The 13,851-nt window shown below is 41.3% G+C and overlaps 1 protein-coding gene across 12 annotated transcripts in view; it reads left to right on the top strand.

The window, feature by feature from the left end:
- Ano4 (anoctamin 4) overlaps window positions 1–13,851 on the top strand; it is a 409,423-nt gene that overhangs the window by 295,626 nt on the left and 99,946 nt on the right. For 10 of the 12 annotated variants that reach the window (NM_001106778.2, NM_001395725.1, XM_039078688.2 and 7 more), the window contains one exon: window positions 186–317. The exons of the other annotated variants lie outside the window; for them this stretch is intronic. Coding sequence is in view for 9 of the 10 variants with exons in the window: in NM_001395725.1 (NP_001382654.1) it covers window positions 186–317 (132 nt within the window). In the remaining variant the exon portion in view is untranslated. The remainder of the gene's footprint in view (window positions 1–185; window positions 318–13,851) is intronic. 12 annotated transcript variants of the gene reach the window in all.

Below are 13,851 nucleotides of genomic sequence, written 5' to 3'. Positions count from 1 at the left end.
GCTGAGGCCACTTAGTGAACCTGGAAGAATTATCAAGTTCCTGGCTCTCTTTTCTCCATCTGAGAAACAAGGCTGCTCAGAGTAGTGAGAATCTGTGGAGGATATGGAGTCGTCTTTATGGCTCCTATGTTTCGGAGTGATGCTGACTTGCTGTACCCTTTGATCTTGCTTTCCATGTGCCACAGGATCGATAAACAAATAAGCAGGTTCCGGAGATGGTTACCTAAGAAGCCAATGAGGCTGGACAAGGAGACACTGCCAGACCTGGAAGAGAATGACTGCTACACTGCCCCTTTCAGCCAGCAAAGGATTCATCAGTGAGTGTTCTGTGGGAAAGCCAGCATCTTACTAAGGATGTAGAGCATGATAGAGAGCCTTTGCTCTGTGGGAGGGACAATGTAGAGGCCATTCCTCTTGAGCCTTTTGTCCATGCCCCTTTTATATCAACCAACGGGGGGCCTGTAACAACAATCCTACCATCTCCGGTGGCTTAAAGGGACCCAATGTTTTTGTTTTCATTTTGTTTCTGTGTTTGGTGAGTAATCCTTTTCATAGTAATTCGGAGACATAGGGCCTTTCTGTCTCGTGGCTCTGTCAGTTCCCAGTGCTCAGAGCCCAGACAGAGGAAGTGGATGACACCCTTCCATGCTGAATAAAGGTTTAGCCTGTTTGCTTGCTTTTTATCACAGTTTGCTGCCAAGTTCTCCTTTCCTTCAGTATTTCACCAAGTTATCTCAGGAAGAGCTATGTTACCTGGCAGCCTACTTGCCAGCTCGTCTATCAGCCTCACAACAGTCATTTGTCACTGTGGACAGGCACACGGACAGAAAGAAAAAGTTAGCCGAGTTGCTAGTCAGCTTAGAAAGAATTGCAAAGGTGTTCGTGAATTTACTCTGAACTTCCAACGATGCTGAGGAACGATGATGAGAGGCAGGATAGGTGAAGGCAGAGGAAAGCACACCAAAGGCTGTAAACAACAGGGGGTGGGCTCCCAAAGAGAGTATTAGTCAGGTCAGCCCAGCCTACCTTCAGACAGACTCTGCATTTCCTGGCCTTTCCTGTGCCCAATGTAGTGACAGCTTCAGTAAATATGACTTCCCTGGGAGACGGAAAGGGGTAACAGATCTTTTTTTAAAAAATGGTTGCCAAATCTGATTTTTTTTAAAAAATGTAAACCAAATGACAGTTGTGCAGAAGGTGCAGGGACTGCATGGTGAGTGCGTGTTTAGCAACAGAAAAAAAAATCAATTGAACTGTGGGAGCAAAGGAGAGAAGGAAAAAGAATGGGGTATAGATAGATGGTCCGCATCAAAATGTGTCTTGCTGGGAAAGATCAATGCGAACAACAGAAGCCCTGGGGAAGCCCGTGAAACAGGCAAGCCCTGCATCCCCACAGGTCTGATGTATACCAACCCAGCCTCATTACTTGAACATAAAACATGAAGCTCATAGCCCCAATAGCCTCCATGGAAATCAGTAACCAAATGGTACTCAATATTAATCCAGAGATCAGGATCCCTGGGTATTTTCTCGAGAAGGAGCTGGAAGCTATCGTGTCTCTGCTTTTAGGTTAAGTCCTGGAAGGTCTTTTTAAGGACTAGTAATTGTTGTTTTAATCCTTCACGAGTAGAGAGTGGTTTACTGTCGCATTTTGCCTTTGTTTCTTAGCTGACTGAAAGCATGCATGGCACAGGGTAGAAGGAGCTCAGAGCTTTGGGATAATGGGTACAGACATGGATAGGTGAGTGAATACATGGATAGATGGGAAGATGGAAGTGGATAAGTGAATGGATGGATGGAGTGGATAAGTGTGGATGGATGGATGGATGGATAGATGGATGGATGGATGGATGGTTGGTTGGTTGGTTGTTGGTTGGTTGGTTGGATTGTTGACTGGCTAGCTGGCTGGGTAGTTAGTTATTTAATTGGCTGACTGGCTGATTGGATAGATGGATGGGTGGATGGATGAATGGATGGATGGATGGATGGATGGATGGATGGATGGATGGTTGGATGGTTGGTTGGTTGGTTGTTGGTTGGTTGGTTGGTTGGTTGGATTGTTGACTGGCTAGCTGGCTGGGTAGTTAGTTATTTAGTTGGCTGACTGGCTGATTGGATAGATGGATGGGTGGGTGGGTGGATGGGTGGATGGATAGATGAATGGATGGATGGATAGATGGATAGATGGATGGATGGATGGGTGGACGTATGGATAGACAGATATATTGATGGGGTAATTAATGAAGTACATGGAATATGGAAGTTTTAGGTAATTTCAAGGGAATGTAAGCTGTGCCACCAAGTCTTCTCACCTGCATATTCCTCTTATCTTTGCTGTAGGATAATGCTAGTCACCAAGTCTCTCAAATTTAGAAGCACCTAGATAAAAACCAGTATTACTAGAGATCATGAGTAGGAATAATATCTTAGTAAGTATTTTTAAATATGTAACAATTAAGGTAGGAGAGCATACGGTGGCCATGGTATTCCACCTCCTCACATATGTGAGAAGCCTTTGACATATTTGCAAATCAAGTCAGTGGAAAAATATTAGTGCAGCAGTCACTAATTTGATGTCTGCACCTTTCCAGGCATTATCTGAGTATGAACCAAATAACACAATCTTGACTATAGCCTGGTAATATATATATATATATATACTATGTGTTAAATAACTGCCACTGGCCCATTAAAAGGCGAAGGGAAGTGCTCCAGATTTAGAAAGATGTTGGCAAGTGATGGAAGTTGACTATGAAGAAAATGATTCACATGGATAAAGACTTAGCCAGCAAGGTAACATAGTCTAAGAAGAAGAGAGGGTCAAGTAGGAAAGAGAAGAGACATTAAACATGATGGGGTCTTTGGGAAGGCACAAGTAGGTTTCTGTAAATATTTATGGGAATATGGTTATAGGGTATACACAGAGGGCCCAGCATTGTTCAAAAGAGGAGAGCAGTCTGCTGAAGATAAGACCTAGAGGAGGACAATTGAAGAAGAAAAGGAGAGGGGCGGCCTACACAAACATGAGGATCAGCGTTCAGGGCAACCAAGAAAACAGAGGCATTTATATCATGCCAGTGGGACATGAAAAATTAAACACAGTTCTGAAGTATTATGGTTGATGAGAATTTCTTTTTGTTTGAAAATCGTTGTGCCATATGGGTAACATCCCTTGGATTAGTGTGTAAAAGTAAGATGTGAAGAATGTTGGCTGCCAACTTGGAAACAGTTACTGATATAATTAGAAAACAAACTCCCTAAAGATGTTTTGAGGATGATATTAATGGGCTTAATTTAATCAGAAATAGCTGTTTAATGAGTTCTGGGAGCTGTTGCATGATCCCAGCTTTCCACATGCATACCAAGGGCTCACGTGATGTGTTGACTTGGCAGAACTTTCTCATTGTGTTCATGTTGGAGTAAAATAGAATGGCAGGAACTGTGGATCATGAATGTGATATATAAAGTAGAACTGAAAGTTTCATGACTCATGATCAAAATAGGAAAGTGTCTTAAATATCAAACACCCTTTTAATAATTCCCTCATCTGTCTGCTATGCATGTGCTTTAGCCTTGTTGAGCTCTGACCTCTTTAAGTCACCTTGTACTTTTCTACTCCCTCCTACACTTACCCTTCCTTCCACCTGGGGTAACCTTTCCCTTAGACTCCCATCTTTCAGGATCTACCAAAGACATCTCTCCCAGAAAACTTTCCATGGTGCCCAATCTCTACCATTGATTCTGAGTATGCGCAATCTTCCATATCTTGGTAGAACGTCTTTCTTTTCCTTGGTTAGTATGGTACATTCTCATTGCTTTCTCTCTCAAACTACAAGTCCCACAGTTCTCAAATCCCATAGTAAATGCTTACTGCAATTTGTCCAGTGAGAAATACAACTGAATATATAAAACTGATAATAGATGGTGTGAGTGAGAAACAGATGCTCTGGAGTCAGCAGACAGCACGCTCATCTCAAACCAGGTTCAAGTCCCTTCTCTACATCATTCTCTGGGTCAGCACATGGCCCCTATGCTTATTCAGTTGTTGACAGTCATATTCACCATAAACTCACATGATATATTGATAAATACATCCAATAGTTCTTTCATAGCTCTTGTGACTTAGCTTGTGGATTATTTCTAACTATATTCATCCCACTGTAAAGAACAAAATATGCAGAAACAGCTTCTGCTTCTCACCATCCTCTCCACATCCCTCTTGCCCTTTACTCCCCCAAGCTTTGGTAACCACCATTTGACACTCAACTTCCTTTAGATTCTCAATGTAACATGATCATGAATTGCTCTAAGTTTCAGAGCTCAGCATCAATGTTTCTTCCTAGAGAAGCCACCCTGAGCCACCCTTTCCTTTCTGTCAGTCATTCTGAAGATCTATTTGTTCTGTCCTCTTATAGAAACCTATTTTTGAAATGTGAGAGGGAGGGGGAGGGAGAGAGGGAAGAAAGAAGAGAGGGAGAGAGGCGAGGAGGGAAAATATATGTGGTACATGTCCATGTGTACATGCACATGGAGATAAACTCAAGTATGTTACTCAGTTTCCATGTTACTTTTTTGCACTAGTCACTGAGAAAATAACCAATTTGTCTGGGCTTGGTTAACCAGCAAACTCATCCTGTCTCCATCCTGACCCCCAGACATGGGAGTATAGATATGCAATAACACATCTGGCTTTCTATATGAATATTAGAATTCAAACTTTTGTCTTCATGTCAAACTGCAAACACAGTGGCTGAGCCATACCTCCCCCCAGTCCAACAATGTATTTCTTATATAATACTTCACATTTGGAATTCAATCCTTATTTCAGCATTTTCATGATTAATTCATATCTCTTCAGGTGAACTGCACACACTCAGGGGACATAGGACATGTCTGATTTTGCTCACAAGACTCTTCAATCTAATACACCACTCAATATATAAATGGGCATTCAATATTTGTTTAGTAAATGAATATATTAAAGAAAAAAGGAAAATATAATAAAGACAACACAGAGTACAAAAGACTTACATTTTGAATTGTATTATACAAGAAAAGAATTGAAATTGAGGATCAATTAAAAAAACAATTGGCCGAGCCCTATACTTATACATGTATCTATATTTGGCCTTTGAAAAATGCTTTTCTGCCTTCCTTTCTCCCATCCTTCCTTCCTTCCTTTCTTTCTCTTTTGGTTAATACATGCAGAAAACATAACTGACCATGAGACTATAAAATCCAATCTGAAGCATCTCAGTTTCAACATGACTGGACTATTTTTAACTGTCCAGAAATACACTAAGATATGTAGAGTTTTGTCGAGTTAATCTCACTGTCTAATGTTTTTATAGCCAGTTTCTTTACAGTAAAGTTTATTTTTAATTTTTTCCTTCTATTGAAAATAGCTTTCTTTTCTCACATAATCTATCCTAATTACAATTCCCCCTCCCTCAACTCCTCCCAGTTCTTCCCCCACCTTCTCTCCCATCTGGATCTACACTTTTCTGTCTCTCATTAGAAAACAAACTGGCTTCTAAGGGATAATAATATAACATAACATATATAATATAATAAAACAAAACATAACACACTGGATAAAACAAACAAACAGAAGGGAAGGAGCCCAAGAGAAGGCACAAAACTCAGAGACCCAGTTGTTCACACACTCAGGAATCCATAAAACCATTAAACTGGAAGCCATAATATACATGCAAAGGACCTGATACAGACCCATGCATGAGCTCATATGAGCTTTGATCCTGTTGGTTCTGAGGGTCTTGTTTTCCTGGCATCCTCCATTTCCTCTGGCTCTAACACTCCATCTGTCTCCTCCTCTGCAGGATTCCCTGAGCCCCGAGGCAGGAGATTGGATGGAAACATGCTCTTTAGGGCTGAGTGTTCCAGTCTCTCTTACTTTCTACACAACGTCTAGCTGTGGGGCTCTGTGTTTATTCCTATCTGCTGCAGGAGGAAGCTTCTCTGGTGATCCCTAAGCAAGGCTCTTATCCATGAGTATAGATGGATGTCACTAGGAGTCATTTTAATGCTACTTTCTGTTTAGGCCAGTAGTGTGGCTTCACCCTAGACCTCTGGTTCTTGGTTACCCAGTAGTGTTGGGTATGGGTTCTACCGCATGCAGTGGACCTTAAGTAAAGTCAGATACTGGTCAGTTACTCCTTCAGACTTTGCGCCATCATTGCATTAGCCTAGCTTTCAGGCAGCACACCGCTGTAGGCCAGAGTTTTGTGGTTGGGTTGGTGTTCGCATTTTTTCTTTTGGCAGCATGCAGAACACCTCCACGTACCGGAGATGCTAGAACACAGAGGCGAAGGCTGTCTGGAGGCACCAACTGGTCTTCTCCCTGTTCAATGAGTTGTCTAAGTGTTGTTTCCAGCAGTGGGTCCTCGCTGTCAGTTTATGGAGAGCAGGCTATAGTCTTGCCAACAACCCAGGTTATTTGGGGGTTCCTGTGAGACCCCTTTCAGCCAGTATCTCAATTAGATTGTAACTCAATCCTGGTTATAGATTTGAGGCTCTGTGTCCCCATTATGTGATGCTATTTTTTTAGATTGCCATCAAAGAGGTAATATTTTAGGAAGCTTCTACTGTATTAGGCTTCCATAGTACCCTTCAAACGATCCTTAATTTTAGCTGTCTTTCTTGTATTCCTTCCCTTGTCCCCCTCTCTCCTCCTCCTCCTCCTCCCCACTTGATCCACCCATTCTCGGTTGCAGTACCTCTATCCATCCATATTGGTTTTGTTTCCCCTTCCTAACAAGATCCTTTGCCATAGTCCCTTACTCTATTCCTAACCTCTGTGGTTCTATAGATTGTAGGATGGTGTTCATTGACTTAACAGCTAATATCCACATATAAGCAAATACATAACATCATTGTCTTTCTAGGTCTGGGCTACCTTAGCATGATTTTTTTCTAGTTCTATCCACTTAGCTGTAAGTTTCATAATTTCATGTTTTAAGTGGGTAATAGCCCATTGTGTAAATGTACATTTTCTTTATCATTTTTTTCTATTGAATAACATCTAGAGTGTTTCTAATCACTAGCCATTATAAGTAGAGCAGCAGCAAACTCGATTGAGAAAGTGTCTCTGTGGTAGGAGGAAGTGTGTGAGCATGAGGAATTATCTAGATTGTTTCCAATCACTGACTATTATGAGTAGAGCAGCAGCAAACTTGACCGAGAAAGTGTCCCTGAAGTGTGTGATCATCCTTGGAGTACGCCTAGTAGTGGTACAGCTGGATCTTGAGGTAGATTGACTCCTGTCTTCCTCAGGAACCATGACACCGATTTCCACAATGGCCGTACAAATTTGCAGTCCCACCAGCAGTGAATGAATGTTCTTCTCCTGGCAATCCTCCCCAGCATGAGCTGTCCTCTGTTTTATTGAATTTGGCCCTTCTGATTAGTGTAGGAAGGCATCTCAGAGTAATTTTGATTTACATTTCCCTAATGGCTAACGATGTCAAACGTTTCTTTAAATATCTCTCAGATACTTGAGTTTTCTCTATTGAGAATTCTCTGTTTAGATCTATACCCCATGTCAAATCAGGTTATTTGTTTTCTTAGTATATAGGGTTTTGTTTTTCTAGTTCTTTATATGTTTTTGGATACTAGCCCTCTAACAGATGTGTAGTTTGTAAAAATTGTTTCCCAGTCCATGGTTGCTACTTTGTCTGAATGATGTCATCCCCTTGCTGTGCAAAAAAGCTTTTCAGTTTCATGAGGTCCCATTTATTAATTACTCTTCTTAGTGCCTAGACTGATGCTTTTCTGTTTGGAAAATCTTCCCATTCCAATGTATTCAAGGCTGTTCCTCACTTTCTCTTCTGTCAGGTTCAGTGTGTCTGACTCTATGTTAAGGCCTTAGATCCATTAGAGGTGAGTTTTATGCAGGGTGGTAAATATAGACAAATCTGTATTTTAGAATCAGTGAAAGGAAACCACTGGGTAAGCGTCTTCATATGTCTAAAATAACACTTAAGTATTTTACATGGTGTCACCAAAGGTGCACTTACGTGTGGGAAAAAAACCTCTTTCTATATGCTAGAAATGATCCTAAGTGTTGTGTGTAAATCTCCATGACAACCATTATTGAGCCACAGATATCACTATCACCATCATACAGGTGAAGAACATGAGCCACCGAGTCACCTCCCTGGATGCACCGACCAGTGATTTAATGCTGTGGAAGTTTAGTTGTTCACAACACTGGCTAATGTGAATCCTCCTCAGAAAAAAAAAAAAAGCACAGTATGCCTGCTTCAGGTAGCTATTCAGATACTTAGACTCATGTCTACTATTTTTTCCATTCCATAGACCCCTTATAGATAAGAGAGAAATGGATAATTTCTTAGGAAGTTCCTGTCTTTACAGGCCACCCTTACATGCTGTCTGGAGCAGTTTACCCACATCACAGGCCCAAAGCTCTCTTGTGTACTTGTTCTTAACTCAGGAAATGCTGGGAGGCTAACTTGCCTGGCTGGGTAAGAGATAAAAATTAAACAGGTTTATTAAAGGACTAGGCAATGATGGAGAAGAAATTCTAGTACAGATAGGGAGGCACCGGGGTTGGGGATTTAGCTCAGTGGTAGAGCGCTTGCCTAGCAAGCGCAAGGCCCTGGGTTCAGTCCCCAGCTCCGAAAAAGAAAAAAAAAAGAAAAAAACAAACAAACAGATAGGGAGGCACCCCCTCCTTTATTGTGGAGAGCCACCTTGTACCTTGTAAAATAGCAAGATCCTGGCCTCCAGTCACAAGATAGACACTAGTCATGTCTCTTGCCTACCTTGTGATGATCAAAACTCTCTCCACACCTTGTTAAGTTTTCCTTCAGTGGTGATGGCAGAGCAGCACAAAACTGGACCCCTCCACACTTCCTTGACAATCACCGCCCATCTGTCTTTCTCGCTAGACAGGTCTGATAAATTGAACTCCATGGTAATCTGGTATCTGTAGTAGACAAGTCCATTTAAGCGTTAATTTATTCCTCTTCACCTCCTTCCTGGGGATGTTGCTCTGCTTAAGTATCCCGCTGCCCTTTATTCTTAAAATGGCATTAGCAGAAACATCCTTGAGACAATTGCTTTGTAAGGTTAATACCTATAATAAAGATTTTCTATGGATGCTAGATATGAGAAAGGAGATGGGGGAGAGTCGTGTTACTTTTTATAATGCATATGCAACGAGCTTTTCAGGAAGTGGATCTATTTTTGAATTGTCTTTTAAAAACTATGTTAGGTACAGATAGGAATATTATCCCGTTTTTCTTTCTGTTTACCAACACCAGCATTGGTTTATTTCTTTAGTTAGTACTCTCTTAGAGCTAGGGACAATCAGGTAAAAATTACAAAACCAGTATATCGCGCAAGACAGGCCATCTCCACAAAGAATGATCCTCCGCATAAGTTGTTGGATAGCCATGTTGAACTGTCACCTTCAGAGACTACAGGGATTCCGTTTCTTATTTCAAGTGACTAGATCAGTGGTCATTTGGTATATCCACCACAGGAAAGTCCAATATAGGAACAAGAAGACAGGACTGGGCCAGAGAGCCTAGCTTCAGGATCTAAGCGCTGGAATCAGCGGTATTTGAATAAGTCTTCAGGAATTCTTTACCTCCATTTTTCTCCTGCTTTAAAATGTGGATAATGATCATATCTACCCCATAGGGTATCACTGGGATAAAATCAAAGTATGTCAGAAGACTCCGAAGCAGATCTGTTTCTCAGCCTTTTCTGACTTTTAAAGGGCGCTGTATTCCTAATTTATGCCCCCCCCCCAAGCATTCCATCATTCTGACCTTGATTCTGTTATCTCATCTTCTTCTCTGGTATTTGTCCTCCTTTTCCATTTCTAGGTATCCTTGTGATTACATTAGGTCCACCTGGAAATTTCAGAAAAATACCCTTGTCTTAGTCTGCTTTATATTGTAGTAACAAGATAACTGAGCTGGGAACTGAGTAAAGAAAACCTATTCATTAGCTCACAGTTCTAAAAATCCAAGACCATGGCCCTGGCATTGGCTTCCAGTCAAGGGTATCTTAGCTAACAGAGTAATATCTAGACACATAGTAGTAGAGAAAGCTCAAGTTAATGGACAGAGGACAGGTTTGATCTTTTGTAACAACCTACTCTTGTGAAAACCATTCCCACTTCCTCTAGACCTCCTCTAAAAGGTTCAGACACTTTTTAATATCATGGCATTGGTTCTCAAACCTCATTTAAACCATAGCATTCTCAGTCTTCAAGTCAGCCAATGAACAGCCTCGATTCTACCTGCAACGTAATTCTTCTTTGCCATACAGAGTGATGCATTGATAAATTCTAGAGATCGGGATGCAGACATACATATTTGGAGTGCCACTGCCCAGCCTTGCATAGCCATATATATATGCCACCCCACAGAAGTCCAAGATTTAGGGATAGAGGTCAAGCTTGGTGGCAGCCGCAGGGAGACCTGGGTATGTTGATGCTTGGAAGACTTTCTGACTTGAACTGGAATAGAATCACTTTGTCCTCGCTCTTCCAGATATGTTCATATGTATTAGTACTACATTCTGAGTTGTCTCTTAAATCTTCACAGCATAGATATCTGAATATATTGATTGCTAGAGCAGATACTTTCTGCTGTAATTTTCCTTTCAGGGCATTTGGAGTTTTTCTGTTCTTTTCATCGATCTGAAGTCTTAGGAGAATCCTTTAGGCAATGAGATACAAGATTGATTTCAGTAGGATTAATGTTCTTTTGCTACCCCAGTGACACAGAGCAGTCTCAGGACACTTGTTTTATTGCAGTTCCTTGCTGGCATTAGGATGCTCGATGTACATGCTACTGAGGTTGCTCTGCAGAGGCACAGGGAATGTAGCTGTGTTCTTGCCAAGTTTTAAGCTGAGATGACAGTGAAACAAGGAGTAAAGCCTAAGGCTTGTGCTTCTGAAAGTCATGTGGTGCCGTTCAAGTGGGGCCTGATGGCATAAAACTTAAGTTTTAGGATCAAAGATGTCGCCTAATCATATAGGAAAGGAAAAGCTTTGAGTAGCTGGAATTTCTGAAGATAGGTGAATTATCTTAGGATTTGAGAAACCATCTGTTTTTGTGTTTTATGAGTCTGTTTTTCTAACATAATATTTTTGTTGATTCCTTGAGCATTTCACACCATACACCTCAATCACATTTACCTCTGAGTCCTTCCCTGTCCAGCCCCCGGCCTTTGTCTCTCACACACACAAATAAAAAAAAAATCACTGTGTATTATCTACAAACCCTCTGGAGTGTATGGCAAAACTCTTACTGGCTCTTAAGTGCTCCTCAAATACAGTTGGGTCCTTACCCTGCTGTACCCCTGCTGGAAAGCATTTATTGTGAACAGCAATACTTCAGTGTCCTAACACGGTTTTTAAGAGTCCTTTCCAATGGCTTCCTGTTTAGGCTGTTACTAAGCAAGAAGTTGAGTTAGAATGAGGGATTGTCATGGAAGTCCTCCATTCCTTCTCTCCCATTCCCCCTTTCTTCTTTCTCGTACCTGCTGTATCACATACACACAAAAATAACAACAAAAACATGTTACTTCCAAATGTATTATAAAGGATCGTTTCTCACCACACGGAAGTCCTTGATCAATGCTCCTGTAGATCATGAAGAGCAAACAATCTGTTTTGGCAGGGGTATCGATAACTGCAGAAACACAGTTGAGGAAGAGGTGTTAAATACAGAAATATTGCAGATAGTGATCACTTAAATGACCAGTGACCCAGAACTGCAGTTTAGAAATGCCTTTATGCCTAGGGGAAAACCTTGGTTTTCATCTCCCCACTTCCTTACCCTGAGCACTATACATAAGCCACCAGTTTTGTTTCCCACTCAAGAGTAAAGCTATCACCGCTGCAAGTTGCCTGGATTTTATGCTATCACCCTCCATAGTGATCACCATCACCAGTGAACCCTTCTGACCTTTCCTTCTCATTCTGACCTCATTGCTATCACCATCTTGGAAATGGCCACAAACTCTTACACAGTTAGGATGTCTTGTAAAAGTATCTTTTGTTCGTATGATGCAATTGTCAACTCAGAGACTTACAGACTCTGTCAGCTCACTTAGGCCTAGTCCTCGAAGCTTCTAACCTTCATGCAATCTTCATGCATTCTAATCTTCATGCAATTCTGGGCCTAGAATGCTTTTTCAACCTTTGAGACCTACTGTTGAGTAAGCCTACTCTTTCTAGCTCTTTCTAAACTCTGGATAGCTGATCAACTCAGGTCTTCTAACTTAGAACTTCTCTCCGGGCTGACTAATTCAAACTGGCTTGTTTCAGCTTCTGACTGAATTGCTCTACGTGGCTTCATACTGACTCTGGCAATCTGTTCTAATCTTCTAGCTCCTTCCCATTCTATGGCTCATTCTGCCTTCACCTGTGTCTAGTTTGTTCTCTCTCCGCAACCTTTCTCTGTAGAACTGTCTTAGGAAAACTGCTCTTTCTCTTTCTCATTTTCTCTCTCTGAACTTCTCTCTCTTGAGTAGCCTCTCTTTTCTCTCTGTTCTCATGAGAGTAGGGCATAAATATTCTGTCAAATCTTCCTCTGATTCATCACTTTGTCTGCCCATCAATTAGACATCACTTTTAAACGTGGGTGCTTCTTTCTACAAACTAACTTTATCTTCATTGTTTAGGGTTAAAGTGTGTAGTAAGGGTGTGTGTGTATCCTAGTAGCCACGTTGTTAGACTGAAAGCCCTGTATAATAACTTATCTCTCTTGCTCTCTTGTTTTTCCTCACCAACACATCTGCCTACTATGTTTATATCACAGATCATTGCAAGACAGCAGCCTCTGGTGCATGCAAGACCTTTGCATATTTAGGAGATGCCCTCCTTGCTCCTAGATTCTCAGATCAGTATGGGCAGGATTTCAATACCCATCCCTGGTCCCTTTTGGCCATATACTCCCTTACCAAGTACTAAGTGCTACCCCTGAAAAAGCATCGCTTTCTTGTTTAAAACCTTTCAATGTCTTCCCTGGGACATCAGAATGAAGCTCAAACTTCTTAACATGACGTAGAAATTTGATTTTTCAGTTTCTTGCATTCTTTCCTCAGCTTTCAGGGGTATATACCTTTACAATACAGACAGAGAAGTTTTCTAAGTATTCACTGGATATTGATCCTTCCTGTAAGGTACTACTATCTCCTTTCTCTCTGATGGACTCTTTTCTCTTCAGCAAGGACTTCAGGGGTCATCTTCATGAAATGTCTTATGTCTCATGCACATGATATTAGCCTTCTGAGCTCATTGGTGTTTTTAAATGATGGTTATGAAGCTGATTATATTGGACCACAATTATTTGTGTCTGTGTCTAGATAGTGGACAAAGTATAATGCAGCATCAGAGTAATTACAGAAGAGTTCCAGTGTTTTATCTGCATTTCTCAAAAGATATAAAGGACAACCTTGGAAGAATAGTCATCCTTCCAAGGCAGATATTTTTATTTCTTTTTTTTTATTTTTTTTTTTATTTTTTATTTTTTATTAACGTGAGTATTTCTTATATACATTTCGAGTGTTATTCCCTTTCCCGGTATCCGGGCAAACATCCCCCTCCCCCCTCCCCTTCCTTATGGGTGTTCCCCTCCCAACCCTCCCCCCATTGCCGCCCTCCCCCCAACAGTCTAGTTCACTGGGGGTTCAGTCTTAGCAGGACCCAGGGCTTCCCCTTCCACTGGTGCTCTTACTAGGATATTCATTGCTACCTATGAGGTCAGAGTCCAGGGTCAGTCCATGTATAGTCTTTAGGTAGTGGCTTAGTCCCTGGAAGCTCTGGTTGCTTGGCATTGTTGTACA

Source organism: Rattus norvegicus, chromosome 7 (genome assembly GCF_036323735.1).
Source record: "Rattus norvegicus strain BN/NHsdMcwi chromosome 7, GRCr8, whole genome shotgun sequence".
Lineage (NCBI taxonomy): Eukaryota > Metazoa > Chordata > Mammalia > Rodentia > Muridae > Rattus > Rattus norvegicus.
Note: the sequence above shows the minus strand (reverse complement) of the source record. Positions and strands in the feature narration are given on the sequence as shown.